At 33.1% G+C, this 20,184-nt stretch overlaps 1 protein-coding gene across 1 annotated transcript in view; it reads right to left on the bottom strand.

Moving 5' to 3' along the window:
* Positions 1-20,184, bottom strand: part of PolQ (DNA polymerase theta) — a 379,759-nt gene that overhangs the window by 36,318 nt on the left and 323,257 nt on the right. Inside the window, exon 19 of the mRNA XM_090409009.1 lies at positions 16,906-17,058. Within this exon, the coding sequence (XP_090265135.1) occupies positions 16,906-17,058 (153 nt within the window). The remainder of the gene's footprint in view (positions 1-16,905; positions 17,059-20,184) is intronic.

Raw genomic sequence — 20,184 nt, 5'->3', positions numbered from 1 at the left:
AACTAGTCTGGGTAGTGACCCTTCCCTTAATGCATAACATTAGACATATCCACAAGGAGGTGTGTTTTGCATTATAGGAGATACTGAGATAGGAGTGTTGGTAGCTTGCTCCACCTTTGCAACGAGTTGCCCTGGTGTTGTACCACCTTATTCCAGTCCTGAAGATACTTTCAGGCGCAAACTTTGTTTGCTCACACTTGGATAAAGGGTTAAACTAATTTTATTATAATACATGGAGATTTGACCACAAGCAGCACAGCCACTATGGTAAGCTAAAGATACGCATATCGTTGTTAATTAATCAACTAGCCTTTTTGAAATAATGTAGAGACAGCAACTTAATACCCAACTGGATTAAACTAAAGAAGAAATTTACATCAGCTAAAGCGCTCCATATCTATGCCTGGTTGGAAAAAGCATTGTTATAGGAAAAGATCCATGAGGCACAAAAAAACTTAGCATCTACCCAAGCCAAAGTTTTACAACTAAAATTAGAGCTATCCAGCTATGTTAATCCAGAAATTTGGGATATTTTAGACAGAATCACAGATGACTCAGCCAAGCACCTATTACTCAAAAACAAGGAAAAATTAATAATAAAGTTTCAAGCACTAAAACAACATGAAAGCACGAGACAATCAGGATGCCATAACAAAAGGAGCAGCCAATCACCCACAAATGAAATTAGGAGCAACCAACCACCATCGAACCATGGCCTGGTTATCAACAAATCAAACAACAATCTCGTCTAAGGTGAACTCTCACTACTGGAGAAAGGTCTAAACTACGCCATTGTGCAGAGGTCAGTAAACAAACTTGATATCATTTATCATATCGAGAGAGTTTTAAATCCCTCCCCGCTAATCTAGCTGACAAAATACATATGGAAACATTTTGTATACTAAATTCGAACAAAAAACCGAAACAAAATGGGAAAACTGTCCTTTTAAATCCCTAAAAAATAACCAGGACATTTTAATTACAAAAGCCACTGTTGTTTTAGATCGGACAACTTACATAAAAAAAAATGAACCATTTGGAATTGGACCACAACACCTACCGAATGGTAAACTACAACCCCCACGAAACGCATCAAAAAGAAAACAACTGAATTAATTAAATAAGATAACACATGGCCAGAAGAAACAACTAAAAAACTAATACCTCATTATGTCTGCACACCCAGAGTTAATGGCTTGCCAAAAATACACAAAACAGACATACCACTACGTCCAATTGTTAAAGGAATCGACAGCCCAAATTACCACTTAGCCAAAAAATTAGCAGCCACACTCAAGGAACTGGTAGGTCATTCCCCTTCCTATATAAAAAATATACAACATTTCATAAACAAAATTAAAAACATTACACTCAATGACCAAGATTTATTAGTCAGCTTTGACATAACTTCCCTTTACACCAATGTCCCGATCAATGATACTATCTTGCTCCTACAGAACATATTTCCACAAGACATCATGGCCATCTTTGCCCATGTACTCCACTCTGGATATTTTGTGTGGCAAAACAATTTTTACCTTCAAAAAGTGGGTACAGCCATGGGCTCACCACTTCCCCCCCTCCAATAGCTAATCTTTATATGGAAGACTTTGAGCAACAAGCTTTCAAGTCAGCGTGCCTAAAGCCCAAAATTTGGCTCAGATACTTCTACGATATTTTCGCCATTTGGCCCCATGGCCATGAAGCACTAAATACGTTCCTTAGCCACCTGAACAAACAACACAAACGTATCTAATTCACCACCGAAATAGAAAAAAAAACAACTCTCTTCCGATCCTACACACACACTCGTCACAGGTCTTCCCTCAGGCTGTCTCTCCTTCTTAGTCTACAGCAAACCCACACACACAGACCAGTACATACACAAAAATTTTTATCACCACCCAATACAAAAACAAGTCATAAGCACCCTTAAACACAGAGCTCAAACCATTTGTTCAAATGCTCTAAACCAGGAATACGAGATCATCAACCATACATTTATAAAAAAACTATTCATAAGATCCTCCACAGAGATACGAATAAAAAAAAAAAATATTTCAAGAATGCTATTTCCATACTTTATGTTAGAGGCATTTCTGAAAAAATAGACAGAACACTACACAAATACAACAAAACCACCTTTAAACCCCCGACAAAATTAAGACACCTACTCAGTTCTTCCAAAGATCCTCTTCCACATCTAGCCCACCCAGGGGTTTACAAAATACAATGCACATGTAACCTACCATACATAGGGGAAACAGCGTGAACCATCCCAATTAGGAAGGATGAAAACACAAACAGATTAAATACCTCCATTTTGGAAAAACCGGCCTTTCTGATAACGCACTCCAAACATACCACAGAATTGACTGGAAAGGTACTAAGTCCATACACCGCACCAAAATCTGGTTCGAGAGGAAATTTAAAGAAGCATGTGAAATGCTCAAACATAATCCAAATCTGAACAAAAATGATGGTCTAACCATTCCAAGAATGTGGAGGACCCATTTGCAACCTTTATAGCAACCAGAACAAGCCAAAGAAAAATCTCAATACAAGAAGACTTGGTGAAGTGTTTTCTTCCCCCCCCCCTCCCCTTAACATTCAATAACAACTTGAACTGTACAAGTCCAGAAGAAAATCGTAGTATAACAATCTGAACTGTACAAATCCAGAAGAATCTTAGTACAGGAGGCCTTTAGCAGATTTTATTGTAGTTTTTTATTTATTCATTTTTAATTTTTATTATTTTTTATTTATTTATCACTAGAGGTCAGACTAAGAAAAAGATCAATTACCAGCATAGATTTAATTTACCTTTATAGAGTGCAAGAGCATGTAGCTTGGTTTCCTATACACATGTAACTTTCTGATGATGGCCTCAATACAGAGGCCAAAATGTTAAGTGTTATTTTATTAATAATAAGTAAAATAATCATTTCAACACGTGTGTTTTGTGCCCTAAATTCATAAATATGAATCATGATAGAAGGCTTCAATTTCTTCATCAGTATGACTTAATGTTCATGCATAAACTTGAATGATCTTAAGAGTGTAACTTTTTGAGATTTGAACAACAATTCTTGCTATTTGATTAGATATACTATCAAATTCTATTATTCTGTTCTTCAATTTTTGGTTAATCATGAATTCAGTTCCACTGATTCTTTCCTTATCTTGGCCTCTATAATATAGTATGACTCCATTTTTTAATTGAAGAATTTCTTCACCATTACGCCTAATTTCACATAGTCTGAGAATGTCCCATTTTAGTCGCTTTAGCTCTTCAATTAGTTCGGTTAGCTGTTAGTTTTTTTGGAAGGTCAGGACATAAATTCGCCACGCTGGCCCAGTGCAGGTTGGTGAATGGCAATATTTTCACATGGGATTGACAGTCCCCAAACCCCTGGTCCACAGCTCTTTATTCAATATATTCAGAGCTGCCCATATTCAATGGATTGTAGTCAGGGTTTTCCCCAATCACCATCTAGGGGATGCGCTCAGTAGCTCGTGGGAGCCCTGAGCTAATATTTAATAAATAAGAATACTAATATATCTTATTAGTCATTCTTATATAAATATATATAAATATATATATATATAAAATAAAACTTGACAGCCAATATTTCTACCAACTGCAGGTGAAGACCTCTCCCATTGCGGGAGGTTTTGGGTCTACTACTCCCATGGTGACCCAGTCCATATTGTTTGGAGAGTGGACAATCACAAACATCCATATGATGTTTGTGAATCCTATCCTAGGTTCGAATCCATCGAGCAAGAGTTGCAAAGACAAATTTTGTGTAAGTAAGTGATGGCCATGAATTTGGTGGTGCTGTGTACCAGAAGGTAAATGTGGACTTTGAAACAGCTCTCCAGTTAGCTTGGGTTTCCACTACTAATATAGCAAGATTTGGTATTGTTAAATTGTGAATGAAACTATGTTGTGTAATTTATTTTTTTTCATTCACATTTAACATTGCTTATTATGTATTAATCATAATTTGTATAAAGATTATTTATTGTTCCTTAATTAAGAATTACTATTTAAATATTTATTCTAAACTTTATCTACTATTAATTTATTAAATAATAATATGTGTAGAAATTTATGATAACTAAATATATATGTAAAGTAACGAAAAGTGTATTATAAATAATTGTATACGTAATGAAAGAGCGCTGATTAAGTAGCTCAAATATTCTGTTTATTCTTATTTGTGAAAATTTAACGTTATGTAATCACTTATGTAAGAGTAGAGCGTTGTGCTACATTAGCGAAATGTTTACGTTCATGCGTTGTCATGGAGACGCATGAAACAAACAAGCACGAGTCGAATACAGCGTGACCTTAGGACTGAAAGGGTTGGAAAAGAAATAAGAGAAGATTATTAATTAGAGAGAAGAGAGGAAGTTTTTGCGGAGCGGAAAGGAAAGTAGAATACAAGCAAGGAAGTGAAAGAAAATTATAAATTCTCTAGGGCAGAAATTCATGTTTAGAAGTGAGCCAAAACATAGTGAATCATATACTTAGCTGCAAGTGAAGTCAGCTGTGTTGTAAAGGAAGATTAATGCCGTAACCGGATAAATAAAGAACTGGACATTCAATGCAAAATTCTGATTAGTTCCAGTTAGTCTAGGATTACGTCTTAATTCTGTGTTGCCCTGAGAAGAATATAATGAATTTATCTAGTTTCAGAAAAGTAAACAAGGAAAGATATCAGTGCCTTATTGATGTGTTTTTGTTTAGAGTAGTGAAGCGCGATTAACAATAGTTCAGTTAAAGCGTTGAAGAATTTTATTTAATGTGTTCCGCTAGCTCAAATAAGTTAATTCATAAGTGTGCTCGCAATAAATTGATGAATTGAAGATTGTATCTGGTAAGAGTAGTCATACATGTTTGTTTATTCTAACATTAACTATAGCGTATCTCCGAAGTTCAAGGTCCGGAATAAGTTTGCTTGGAATATTGTCTACCTTGATTAGTGCCTGCTGTGAATTTAAACATTAAGTACAACTGATAGATATGTGCAGACTGATCAAATGAGAAGTTTTGTTGTATTAATTTGAGTTAAGAAAACTTGTAATTTTGAAGCTGTGAATTGCATGTTAAAGTTTAGAACATTGAATTGGAATGAGTGACTTAGCAAGATGTATTAAGTTATTTGTATTGTTTCATTTAAAAGTAGAATTCTTGTACTTGTTATATATTATATATTAAATGTTTTATTTTGTTAATCTAAATATTGTGATTGCCTGAATTCCTTTTTATTGCACCGTTCATAAATATTCGAATCTTGCAGGAACCCCAAGTGAAATAGTAAATAATTCGGCCTAAACTAATGAGAAGACTGCTAACTTAATTAAGAATTGATCCTACTATTTTATATAGACTAATCTAAAAATAGGGTGGCGCAGTATAATTATAAATTTCTCTATTTTTTGGATCGGTGGTCAATTTGTGATTAAGTGTTATGTTGATAAGAGTGACTTGAACCAAGATGGCGGATTTAGAACATAACATGAAAATAGAACGTCACGACAGTATCAGATGTGTGTAGAGTAGATAATGATACATTTTTCAGGGCAAAAGTAAATAATTCCAGCCAAAGGTCTATCATATATATATATATATATATATATATAAAAGAATATATATCATATATATTCTTATATTATATGTGGAGGAAACTATTATATATATATATATATATATATATATATATATATATATATATATATAATAGTTTCCTCCACACCCACAGTTCAAGTGAATTAACTCACTTTCTGTCTTTCTTCTTAATGATCCAGCTTTCACATTTTTATATCACTAATGGAAATACCACTGTTTTGACACTTCTGAAATTTGTGGATTTACTAATATGTGTATCTTTTATCATTTTTGTCAGGTTTAACATAACTTTCCCCCCCATGGTTATCATTCGTTTAATTTCATCTTCATATTTACCATAATTTCTTATTCTGTATCACAGTAAATTAAATAATAACTTTCAACAACTTCTATTTTTTTCTCACTCAATCATAAATCCATCTAAATTACCAGAAGCCATCACTTTTGTTTTGCTGATGCTTAAATTAAGCCTAGCTTTACTGCTTTTGCTTTTAACAAACAGAATCCACTGCTTCAGATCTTCCATAGTTTCTGCTGAGGGCTGTAACATCTGTACACCTTGAATTATTTATTTTATGCTACCAATCTTAATCCCTGCTGGGTCTTTGTCTAAGTTAGCCATTTCATAATATATTCATTATAAAGATTAAAAAGATAGAGCAGTAGTATACAACCCTGATGCATCCCTTTTTCCACTCTTGAAGACTGTCAGTTTCACTCATTATAAATTATTCATAAAAGACAGCAAATGATAATGGAACAAAATAAAATGGTCAACAGCTAGCTAATGAGTCACTCTATGGTAACTGTGTATGCGCGACCCATTTCCCATCTCTTATTTGGTGGTAAATTCTGAATGGACCTTACTTTCTGAACATGCCTCATAAATTGGATATAATCCTGGGCTAGATATATGCAGAGATAGACAAGGAAACACGTTAACTAACAAAGAAGAAATAAAAAACAGATGGAGAAATATTTCAATGAATTACTGAATAAGAACATTATTTCTGTAACTCAAAATTATATACTAGCTACTATTGTAGAAGATGAATCTGTAGCTATCATCAAGGTAAGAACTTGGTGAAACATGTATTCATTCAGAAATAGCATATCCCCAGGAATAAATAAAATTCCTACAAAGTTGCAGGAAAGAAAATAGAAGCAAAATATACAAATTTATTTTAACCATATGGAACAAAAGTAAATGAAAAAAGAATGGAGAAAGTCTGATGTGTCCTATATATATATATATATATATATGTTAAAGATACCAAGCTATTTTAAATCTGGTTTTAATCCAGATTTAAAATAGCTTGGTATCTTTAACATATATTATACCCAAGGTAAAAAACTTTCTACGTATATATATATATATATATATATATATATATATAAAGAAAGACAAAACAATTTGTGGAAATTAAATCACAGAGGTATTTCTCTGTTATGCATTAGAAAGTATTTACTTCTATTTTGAAGAACAAATTAAACCCACTTAAGGAAAATATAATTGGTGTATACCAAGCAGGTTTTAGGAAAGGCAAATCTACAACTGATGAGATACATATAGTTAAGCAATTATTAGAGAAATTTTAGTAATTTGATATAAATATTTACAGATTTTTATGGATTTCCAACAGGCATATGACAGCATTAACAGGGATAAATTATATGTGATTAGGATACTTGGGAATATCAAACAAGGTAGTAAGACTCACAAGATTAAAAATGGAAAATTCAGAAGCAAAATACTAAACGATTTAACAGATCCCTTTCCAACAAGGATATTATGATTATTAATATTATCTGAGATCTCCAGGGAGTCAAGTACTCATTGAGGGAGGCTATAAATCACCCAAAACAGCTGTCATACCTTCTCTTAAATTCATTCACACTAGATGAACTCACTATGCGTAAAGGCAAACCATTTCATTCACCCACTGCTCTGGTATACGATTTCTATCTCTCCAATCGATTCCAATTTTCTTCATTATTTGAAAAAGTTTTGGTTGCATTGGACATTTTTGAATGACTTTTTCAAATCTATAGAAGCAATGTATGTAGATTTCTTTATTTATTATTTGTTAGGGCTAGTATTGCTTCTCTAGTTCCTTTACCATTCTGGAATCCAAGCTGATCTTCAATAAATAACATTCAATTTTTGATTTTATTCTACACTTCAAAGTATAATCTTTGAGGCATGAGTGAGTAAACTTAATGTTTGATAATTTTTACAATCTGTTGCATTCCTTCTTGGGAACTGTTACCATCAAACTTTCACAGAAATCATATACACCATGTCCCTTTTAATAGATTAATGTAATTACTTTAAATATGGCTTCTTGTGTTTCATCCCTCAGATTTTTTTTTTTTTTTTTATGTCAGCAAGTATTTCATTTATGCCTAGTTTTACCAGTTAGGTAATTCATTAATCACTTTTTAATTTTTTTCATCGAGTATCTCTGGTACAAAGACTTTTTTTTTTTCAATTTCATTTTCTAGATCAATAATTTCATTATTCCCATTTTCTCCACTATATAAGTTCAATGATTGTTTATAAGATATTCCATCTTCTCTCTTATCTCTTTGTTACCAGTAAGTAATTTTCCTTTTTTTGTCTTATATTACTTTATTTTTTGTTTTGGGATTGCAGGTGTGCACAGCAATTATTCAATATGCCTTGTTAGCTCTTCCTGTCTTTAATTTATGTTCAACTTCTTTATATATTTCTTCTATCCAGTTCTCCTTTGCTTATTTCCAATCTTCCTTAATCTTGTTCCTTTTGATTTCATCTATAGCATCTTCATTTTGGTACTTTAAAAGCATGTTACCAACTATAAGGCCATGTTGTTTACAGGCCTTATAAATCTAACAATCTTTCTCCTCTAATGTTCTTCCTGATTGGTGTCCAAATCATCCAGTTTCTTCGCATTCACTCTCCTCCCAAACCACCGCATTAAATTTGCTCATTATAATTACATTATCTTTAAGTGAAGTTATTAATTCTTTCTCCAGTTATTTGTATGTCTCTTCTATCTCATGATCTTCCAAATTGGTTGTTGGCATGTATACCTGAATTATGGCAAGATCCACTAGAGTTGCAGTTAACACGTTCGCTGCCAACTACGAGTATACTAGTAGTTGGTATGTGAGTCACAAGCCAACTATGAATATACTCGTATGTCGATTACTGACCTCCTATACCAAGCACGAGTTAACCCTTAGTATAAGTACCTCAATTTGGACCCTTCGCTTGTGAAAAAAGCAGAGAGCACGTCTGGGGGCTTGGTAGAAGGGAAATAATTTCAGCTAAAATATAGTATATTATATATGTGCCTCAGAAGCCAACTACGAATATACTCGCATGTTGATTACCGACCTCCTATGCCAAGCACGAGTTAACCTGTAATTTGTAAATCAAAATAAAACTAATGAAATCAATAAAAATAATAAAATGAAATCAATAAAATAAAAACCAATTTATTCAAATTACGAATGATACACTTTAAAACAATTTTCCACACACAATGGTTAGTTTTTCCTCGCAAACAGGACAATAATAACGTGTTTCATGCCATTGTTTGTTTCATGTACATACTCGGCATGGCTTTGTCAGGCAATTTTTTTTTTCTGTAGGTGGTTGATATTCTGTGATGCTGTAAGCTCATCAATTCCAACAAAAACTGAAATTTGATCTCTAAATTTTATAATTACATTATATCATAAAATTGATGTGCATTTTGAATGTATATATCAAAAATGCGTATTGCCAGTTTCTTTGGCCATCTAATTGTCTTTCGTAAGGTGGAATAGTAAGAAATCATTTGATCAGAAAGATCGATGCCTGACATACCCAAATTATAGTCCCTAACAATATTTGGTTTTAAATGAATTTTATCATTCCGATTTTTTGCTTCAACCAGTTCAAATTTGTGTATATTTGAAATGGAAAGAACTTCCCTCTTATCCTTCCATTTGTGATGATGAATTCATTAAATTCATCATTGCTCATATTAGCATAAGCTTCTAATTCTTTATCAGTAAGTTTTCTTTTACTGGTCATGGTGAAACTGAAGGATTTTAGAGACTAGATGTAATAAACACAGTTGTCAGTGAATGTAATACATAGGTGGGGGTGATACGAGATTATTTGTAGTTGGCGTATGAAACAAAATTCTGTCTGATAAGGCGGCTACGAGATTACTTGTAGTGAGCTTGAAGACGTGAAAGCATTTTTTACTTTCTTTCTTTCCGTCATTTCTTCATAACAGATCCATCTATTTTGTCCTTTCTTCCCCTCTACTATAGATGATTCTGTGGCTTCCATTCCAGAAATGGAGACCTCTAATTCACTAAAGACACTCTAACAAACAAATCGTTGCAGACTGCAGCATTGCAGCTGACATTAAGATCATGCCAAGAAACAAACAGAAAGCAGAATAAACATATTTGGAATTAACAAAATTAGCATATGAGATAGAGCTAAAAATTAATCAACAGAAAACTAAACTAATGACTAATACCAGGCAAAGTTAACTGATACAATTATGAAAATTGGGAACCTTGACATAGAAAATGTGGAACATTCAGATATTTAGGAATAATGATTACAAGCCAGCCAAATGACATGGCAGAATCAAATAAAGAGGAATAATTAGGGGTTTTATTCTCTCTCTCTCATGTAAATTTAGCTGAAAATATATCCATTGGAAGATTAAAATACAAACATATAAATAAATTCTTCATCAATTCTTTTTTTTTTTGAAGGTTACACAGTGGTCAGCATTCATAGTGAAGAATTTATGGAAACACAACACACGTGTTATAATAATTACTTTACTTAACATTAAGCAATAACAATCGAAGTTCTGACCTCTGTATTGAGGTCATCATCAGGAAACACACACACATGTACAATATACAAGCTACATGCCATTGCACTATACAAAAGTAAAATGAATCTCATCATCATCATCATCATCAAATTCCTGCCATGTACCCTCAAGGGGTGTACAGGATATGACAGTACTACATGAAAAAATTACATCATTACTAACTTCCTATCTACAATTTTCCTCCAAATCAGTCTGTTATTTGTCAAGACTCCAACATTAAATGAATCTAAATGTTTGTTAATCATTTATCCTAGCCTGACCTCTGGTGAGAAAAAAAAACTGAACTACATTAAACAATTTCTGCAATTCTTTCGTATTGAGATTTTCTTCTGGGGTTGTTCTGGTTGCTATATTGGGTCCTCCACATTCTGGGAATAATTAATCCATCATTTCTGTTCAGATTTGGATGATGTTTTAGCATTTCAGAAGCTTCTATGAATTTTCTTTCAACCCAGGCACCATCCCAATCAGAACAGATGCCTCCACTATGGTAAAACAGGTCCATCAGACCATGCACTCCAAACATGCCACAGAATTGACTGGAAAGGCACCAAGTCCCTACACCACACCAGAACCTGGTTTGAGAGAAAATTCAAAGAAGATTGTGAAATGCTGAAACATTATCCAAACCTGAACAAAAATGATGGATTAATTATTCTAAGAATGTGGAGGACCCATCTGCAATCTATATAGTAACCAGAACAAGCTCATACAGAAGAAAATCTCAATACGAGAGGAATTTAGAATTGTTTATTGCAGTTCCGTTTATAGTTTATTTTTATTAAAAAAATTTTATTTTATTTTTTTCCACAAGAGGTCAGCCTAGGTTAAATGATTAATAAGCATTTAGATTCATCTTACTTTTGTATAGGGCAGTGTCATGTATCTTATACATATGTATGATGATGACCTGAATACAGAGGTCGAAATGTCACTTTCCTAATGTTAAGCAAAGTAATTATTCTAACACGTGTGTTGTGTCTCCATAAATTCTTCACTATGAATGCTGACTACCGTGTAACCTTAAAAGAAAGAAAAGCATGTAGACATAGGTTTCTGTGGTTAATCAGTTCTGTAGGTAGTTTTCGGTATTGAGACCACATAGTAATATAAAGAGTTTATTAAAAATAAACAATTAAAAAACCAGACAAGTTTCATGCATCGTAAGGCTTACATGATCAGGGGTAATGGTACATAAAAGTTTTATACAACAAAAGCTTATTGACAATTAATTACACATATTAGATGTGTTTTATAATTTGACAACTGTTAAATATTGATAAACTAGAATACAAATGTCATATTTGTTACTGTATGCATATTGGAACATTGCTAATAGTAGTTCTGTGGTTCATGAGTGCTATATCCTAGGTCCGGCAGTTAAATTTTTGATGAAGGCAGACCACACTTGATGTAAAATCAAGCCTTGATTTTTTTTTCACTGTGTAGGAATCCTGAGCATTTGTGTGGCTTCTTTAAATTTTCTTGTGAAACAGTTATTATCAATATATGACATTTTTGTCTGTTGCCAAAGTACTTGCTGGCCAGTAGTGGCTGTGTGAAATGCTAAACATGATTTGTGCTCCCTTCTTTTTTCGATGTCTTTTACATGTTCAGACATCCGGATCTCTCCCAACCTTCCCATCTGGCCTATATAACAAATGCCACAAGAGCAATGAATCTCACAGACACCTGATTTTTTTAATGGAGTGATGTGTCAGTTTTGATGGATGTAGGAATCTTGATATTTTTTGTAAAGGTAGAAAAGCCACTTTTATGTTGTACTCGTGGAGCAACATTGCCTTTGTCCATGACATTTTTGATGTACGGCAGCATGATGATTAGATTCTTGCAATCTTGTTTAAGTAAGGGGGTTGCAGAAGCTGTATTAAGAAATTTTTTTGATTGTCTTGGGTTCAAAACCATTGAAGTGTGAGGTTCTGTGCCAGGTAGTGTAATTCTTCATTTCTTTTAATTGGTGTGCTAGATATATTGTATGCCCTGTCTCATAAAGTTTTAATTATGCCTATTTTTTGCAATGGATGGTGGTGTGATGATAAAAATCTTCCCTTTGTGGTGGGTTTACTGCATACAGAGAAAGATAATTTTTCCTTCTTTGTTTACTTCAACAAGTATATCAAGGAAAGATAATTTTTTGTGCTTTCTAGTTCAATAGTGAATTTTATATTGGGATGCAAGTTGTTTAGATAATTTTTAAAAGCAATCAGCTCATCTACCATTCCTAACCAAATGATGAAAATATCATCAACATAACATAGCCAAATTTTTGGTCTTTTCTGATAGGTTTTTAATGCATTTGCTTCAAAATTTTCCATAAACAGGTTGGCTAGAGCTAGAGAAAGGGGGGGGGGGAACCCATGGCAAGTGCTTCTTTTTGTTGCCAATATTTGTCTTGAAAAACAAAAAAGGTGTTTTCCATGCAGTGTTTGAATAGTCCTACAGTGTCTGGTGGGAAAAGATTTTATTTTTAATAAACTCTAATATTACCATGTGGTCTCAATAGCAAAAACTAACTACAAAAAGAAAGCATTTCAAAGATTAGGGACCATATGAGAGTTCTGAGAAAAATTAACATGGCATTGATGGCAAAATCATATTAAAAATGAAGAGATCAGGAAGGAAGTTGACATTGTTTGCATTCAAGAAAGTATGAGCAGGCTAATCTAAGATGGTATGCTCACTTAAACAGAATGGGAGAGGCAAAGTTAGCAAAACAGGTGTTTGATGCCAAGATGGTAGGATAAAGACCCAGAGGAACACTACAATCTAGTGGACTGATTAGTTAGAAGTGCTAAGTCAGAAGACATTCTTCAAAAGACTGAAATGTCATATATGAAACAGACTAATTTTCCTCCTAATTTGGAGGAAAATTGTTGATAGAAGATTAGTAACTGAATCGTAGTATTGCCATAGTAGCCTATACCAGGAAAATGATGATAATGAGATCTGGAAATAGCATATGACAAGATGCAAAGAGAAAATCTGTTCTAAATGCTACAGTTACATTGTGTAAATGGGATGTTATATCAAGCAACATGTAGTCTATATCTGAGTTGTAAGTTAGCAGATGGAATTGAAGGAGATAGAAAAAGATGGCTTGATATTAAATCACTGTTAATCATTATCTATATGGATCACATTATGAAGGAAAGTTGCATCAGTCCTGATATCAAAACTGGAAATATTCAAATTGTCTCTTTACATAGGTGATATTGTTCTCCTAAATTTACAAAGCCAACAGAAGTCTGCAAGATTTTCCTAACTGAACTGAATAACAACTGCAATAAATTCATTATGAAAATCAACAAGAAAAAGACAGACTATGAAACTAGATAAGAACATTGAAAACATCATCCTGAATGGGAAACCTATTGACCAAGTAAAACATTTCAGCTATTTAAGCACAATTTTTAGCAAAGATGGCAAACTGTATATGGAAATAGATAACAGAATTAGTCAGAATACAAAAGCAGCTGTATGCAAGACAGAGTTCAAATAAATTCTAACTTATGGATCTGAGAACTGGATTAGAAATAAAACACTTGATCAAAGACTAGAGACCACAGATATGAGAGTTCTGAGAAAGGTTAGGGAAGTGAACAGGTGGCATCAATGGTGATATCTGTTAAAAATTAGGATATTAGGAAAGAATCTGATGTCAGCATTTAGGAATGGATTAGCAGAGCTAATCTGAGGTGGTATGGTCACTTAAACAGAATATGAGAGGAAAGGTTAGCATAACAAGTGTTTTTTTGCCAGAAGATGGCAGAAAATCACCTAGACGAAGACCAAGATCTAGGTGGATTAAAACAATAAGTACTTTAGAAAAAACCGAAATATAAGATCTGATTTGGAGGACAATTGTCGATAGAAGCTAGTAATTGTGTAACCTTTTTTTGATGTAGTATTATCATAACATCCTATAAATTCCCTGAGGGTACATAATGGGAATTTGATGATAACATAATGAGCTTCAAAAATAAAGATTTTAATATCAAAGAGTTAAGAGATGTGCTTAGGAAATTTACAAATATTTTGCATTAATGACTCTCTTTATGACCATGCTGCAAAAGTTAAATGTAAAAGTTAGGATGTTGTATATTGTATAGTTTTGTTCAAAAAATTATATCAAAGAAAACAAGATTTTATTAATAAAGACTTTCTGTATGTCTTATAGACTACCTTCAACCAACTGGTTGCTAGTTTCCCTTCTTACATTCAAAACATGTCATGATAGTTGATCTTCTCACTTCAGATTTCCTACCTATGCAGGACTTTGTACTTTTGCCCTCATTTTTGTTCCAATACATAAAAGACCTCCCCTCCCACATTCTCTCTTTAACTTCAAATCTCAACCAGTGTTTTCCTGATGACAGTGCAATGCATTCTTCTTTTTTGTTTGATGAAGCTAGTAGTACTTAAACATTTCAAGCTTTTGAATTTCCCTAACTAATGCCCTAAATATAGATCTTTGCTATTATTTGTACCTGTCTTGGTACAAACACATCGCATCCATAGTCTCCACAGCCGTCAAAAAAACTCATTGTTCTTATCTACTGTACCTGTGAAAAAAGGCATCCTTTCAGCAGTATAGGTGAGAAGATATTATATTTCCTATCTGTACAAATGCTGACACTATACAAATCTGTCCAACCTTAACACAGTGTTCTTATATTTGAGGTGGGTGCTGTTCTGCCACACCAACCACTACCATTTCTCCACTTCCCTTTAGTTCTGTAAAAACACAGTCACTGCTGCTCAACATCAATACAAAGTTCTGTCTCAAACTTACTGAACCAACTTCTTGCCCTATTCTTTCATTTCATTCTACCTATGTTCTTTAGAATGGCCTTTGAGGAAGGATGCTTTCTCCAAGGGACATGACCTTCAGCAGTTCAAACTACATATCACTGGACTTCTCTTTAATCCTTTTTTTTTTAAGTAACGACCACCCAAATGGTTGAAACCTATAGTACCTAAATGTAATGGACAGGGTATTTTTATTATTTATTTATTTTTTATACGCTTGAAAAGATTTTGTGTGTTGCAAGTCTTGAAACTTCTTGTGTGTATGGATGATATATATATATATATGTGTGTGTGTGTGTAAAATATAAACACCAACATGGGGAAAGGGCTATCTTTCTTTCAATGATAGTTTCTTGTTATTTTCTTTTTTAGTCAATGGATACAACCTCCATAACATAAACAAAATACTACATGTACCTCTTCTCTCCCCAATGTGATATATAAAATCGTAGCAAAACTATTTCCATTCCCTATACCCAGGATATCTCTAAAAAACAATAGCCAAAGTAATAAATAATTATAATCTTCACACTACTTTTACAGTACGAGTCAAACTGCCTTATCCATATTCCTAAGGACAAATCTACCTTCTGACACATTCAAGAGTGTATAAAATGTCTTGTGACATTTTATACATACTTATTAAAAATATTAATGTTTAGTCAGTTATGGACAAGAACTGCTATCATCTATCTGTTACAACTTAAGAACTGGATACGGTACCATCATTATGGTAAGTATAACTGGCAAACAATGTAAACCACTCCTTCATGCAGTATTAAATGAAAGAAAACTAAAGTACTACAGAGAAGTCATTATTACAAATTTGAGACTTTTTTTTTCTTGAGTCAGGTTTAACAATAAAGTATTCTCCAACAAGTATAGATGAATTAATTCATCCAAATTTGGGAGATGATTATTTTAAGACTACCTTTAGCCTAATTGGAGAGCAATATGGCTAGATGTTAGTTCTTCAGTTCATTACAATTCTGAATTTGAATTATTTGCAGTGTCTTTTTTTCCATGAAAAATGTTTTTTTGTGCTATAAGGATACTAGTTTGAAATACAGCCAATTACTAGCTTTATTTCAATGTCATATTTATAGCTGTATATAATAATTTACCAAATAAATTATTATATTTATTCTGTTCTCTGTATTATTAAGAGTCTATATTCTTTTTAGGATATACACTCATAACACAAAGTTTTATTTACAGCGAATAAATAAATGAACCTAAATGCTTTAACTTTAAATTTTACTAATTATCATTTGATTTAAGAAATTTGAATTCTATTGTTCAAACATGTTGCTATTTGAAAAATAAGTGTAGGAATAAAAAATAAAAAAGGATTTTTTATATGAAAAGTTTGCTAATTTCACACTGAATTAATTCAAATGCTCATTAGTTTCATGTACGACTGAAATTTGGCTAAGTCATATTAAAGAAGTCATTTAAAAATGAATTTGTTTAAAATGATTTAATACATTAACTCAGCGTGAATACTGAATATATTAAATACTGCTGAAAGATGCAAACCTGAAAACACTACTTCTAATTCTTTTTCCTCCAAATGTTCCCACAATTTATTCATTATATGAAATGTCAATACAACTTCTATAGAAGCACGTAATTTGCCTGTTATGCTACTGTTCACTGCCAATCCCAAACTTCTTTTTGACCTCTCGATACCTAATATATGAAAAAATCAAAAATGAGAATAGTAAAGTCACTAAAAAATAATGGCATTAATAAGATAACATAAATAATGCCAATAAAGTCACCAGACCAGTCCAAAATTCTGCATAGAATTTTTAACCTATCAGTGTCATGTGTCCCCATCAAATAAATGAGGACATCTTGTTTAAAATGTATCAGTTTACCAAAAAATCCAATTGTTTCATTGAGGAGTATTTTCCCTTGTATACATTACAAAAATAACATGCTTTATTATCTTTTCCTACCCTAACAAGCATTGCTTTGCAGCAATATCACTGTTGCTATCTTCAAAACATGTGATATATATTAGTGACTGTCAGTTAACTCATGTTTCAAGGAAAAGGCATGTACTGTTTACAATTAAATGATCAAGATATATCTACTACAATAGTAAGCCTTTATCATTTAGTTTTGAGCAGTGCATGCCTTTTCTCCAGGAAAATTTCTACTGACACAGTCTACATGATAGATGGCTCACATAACGTTCAAAAAATCAGAATAGTGGTGTCCTTCTGTCAGGAAATTTGAATAATGGTAGACCATGGTAGACATTTTAGAACATTACTAAAAGTTTCCTATTACTTAACCACTACAACTATTAATGTTCACTTTTCTTGAACAATTAAGATGATGATCACTTACTATTATAATAACGGAATTAACTCATGTAAAATATTCTTTATTAGTAGAATTTTCACCTGAGTATCACAGGCATCATCAGTACAAGTACAAAGGCTAATTAAACAATAACTGATATATTCAGAAAGTGCACCTAAGGTTAAATTTCCTAAATTTATTTCAACAACAACAACAAACAAAATTAAATTAAATTTCTATATATGTGTGTATACAATTACAAAAGATAGGAAAGATTTGCTCATTTACAGAGTACTATCTCCCACAAGGGGGAAAGACATAGACCATTGGATCTGTTAGGTTAGGGGAGTGAGTAATGTTTCAGATGTTTCTTTGTAAAGCTGTTCCATGAAGAACTGACTTTTGTGAATGACCTTTGTCTTGTTCCCCTGAACTCTATGTCTAGTGTTGATGGCATGCTCTGCAAGTCCAGACTGTTCAGGTTCAAATCCGAAGAGCAGATTTCGTTTTTGTCCGAAATATGATAACCCACAAGAGCAGGGAATTTGGTAGATACCTGGATAGCTGAGATGTGGGAGCTTGTCCTTTGGAGACATGAGGAATGTAGAGATTTTTCTGATGGGTCGAAAGGCAACAAAATATTTAGTGGTTTGAACACTTTAGCTATGCGTTCGCTAAAGAATTAATATATTGTAATTCTTTTCATAATAGTTCATCTGAAGAACAAAAAGAGTGGGCTCTATGAACCAGTGTTTTTATAGTACCTGCCATTTGACTGGGATGGTGATGTGATTCAGCATGGATGTACTAGCCTGCATGAGTCTCCTTCCTATAGACCATGAATTGTCCCATCTGGTTACCATCTGGTTGGCAAAGAATTAAGAGGTCTAGAAAGGCTAAATGCTTATTTACTTCTACTTCTAGGGTGAACTGGATCCTTGGATGAAGTGCATTTATTTTTGAGAGAAATTGTTGTAATTCTTCTGAAGTGTCCTTCCATATGGCAAAAATGTCGTCCACATATCTGAACCAAAGGTTAGGTCTAGGTGAAATGTTGTCAAAGATATGTTGCTCGAAGTGCTCCATTAAGTAGTTGGCAACAGCTGGAGATATTGGATTACCCATTGCTGTTCCTTTGATTTGTTGGTATAACTGGTTTTTGAAAGAAAAATAACCGGACTTTATTACAAATTCAAATAATTTGACTATGCCTGGAGGAAATTCTTGGTGCAGTAATTCAATGCTGTCTGCTAATGGAACATTCGTAAATAGAGAAACAACATCTAGACTAATCACAATCTCCGAATCATCTAGATGAAGATCGGAAATTTTATTTCTGCAATCCAAAGAATTTTTTTATATATGTAGCAGTTCTTCTGGTTGAAGAAGTGAGTAAATTTGACAGAAATTTTGAAATTTTGTAAGTGGGATTGATAGATTAAAACACAAGTTTGATTCACTGGTAAGCCACCCCAAATCTAGCAATATTGTCTGTGATACAAATAGAGTAGTTATTAATGTGTCTGGCTGCTAGCTAACAGACAGCGAATGTTTTGTTTTGTCAAAAAGTCATAATTTTGCCATTGCTCTGAATAAGATACCCATAATAGATTTTTTCCATAGCATAGATAGAGGTATTCGATCCTTATCCCAAAAAACAGCTAACAGGACAAGATTTGAATGCGCAAAAATTCTTTTTAATGCCAAGCCTCCTTGGCTGAACCTATCGTATGCTGAACAAAATGCACTGAAATCATTGAGGAATAACAAGAACTTAATTATTATGAAAGCTGACAAAGGAAAGGCTGTAGTCATTCAAGACAGAAGAGAATACGAGAGAAAAATATCACTGTTACTCTGCGACTATTCAACTTATAGGCCCCTCACTTTATATTTGACTACCTACTGGTAGTCAAATAAAATACTTAATGCTCTTATAGAACATATACTGATATGGGATGAAGATAAAAAGAAAACACTAAAAACCTCCTTCTATCACCCACCTAGATTATATGGTCTTCCAAAAGTACATAAGCCAGAATTCCATTAAGACCTGTTGTAGACTGTATAGGTTGTCCCACTCAGATCAAAATTTCTGTCGAATTTACTCACTTCTTCAACCAGAAGAACTGCTACATATATAAAAAATTCTTTGGATTTCAGAAATAAAATTTCTGATCTTCATGTAGATGATTCAGAGATTATTAGTCTAGATGTTGTTTCTCTATTTACGAATGTTCCGTTAGACAGCATTGAATTACTGCACCAAGAATTTCCTCCAGGCATAGTCAAATTATTTGAATTTGTAATAAAGTCCGGTTATTTTTCCTTCAAAAACCAGTTATACCAACAAATCGAAGTAACAGTAATGGGTAATTCAATATCTCCAGCTATTGCCAACTACTTCATGGAACACTTTGAACAACGTATCTTTGACAACGTTTCACCTAGACATAACCTTTGGTTCAGATATGTGGACGACATTTTTGCCATATGGAAGGA

This window comes from Typopeltis vanoorti, chromosome 19 (assembly GCF_054136105.1).
Source record: "Typopeltis vanoorti isolate ZY-2024b chromosome 19, IOZ_Tvanoo_1.0, whole genome shotgun sequence".
Classification (NCBI taxonomy): domain Eukaryota; kingdom Metazoa; phylum Arthropoda; class Arachnida; order Uropygi; family Thelyphonidae; genus Typopeltis; species Typopeltis vanoorti.
Note: the sequence above shows the minus strand (reverse complement) of the source record. Positions and strands in the feature narration are given on the sequence as shown.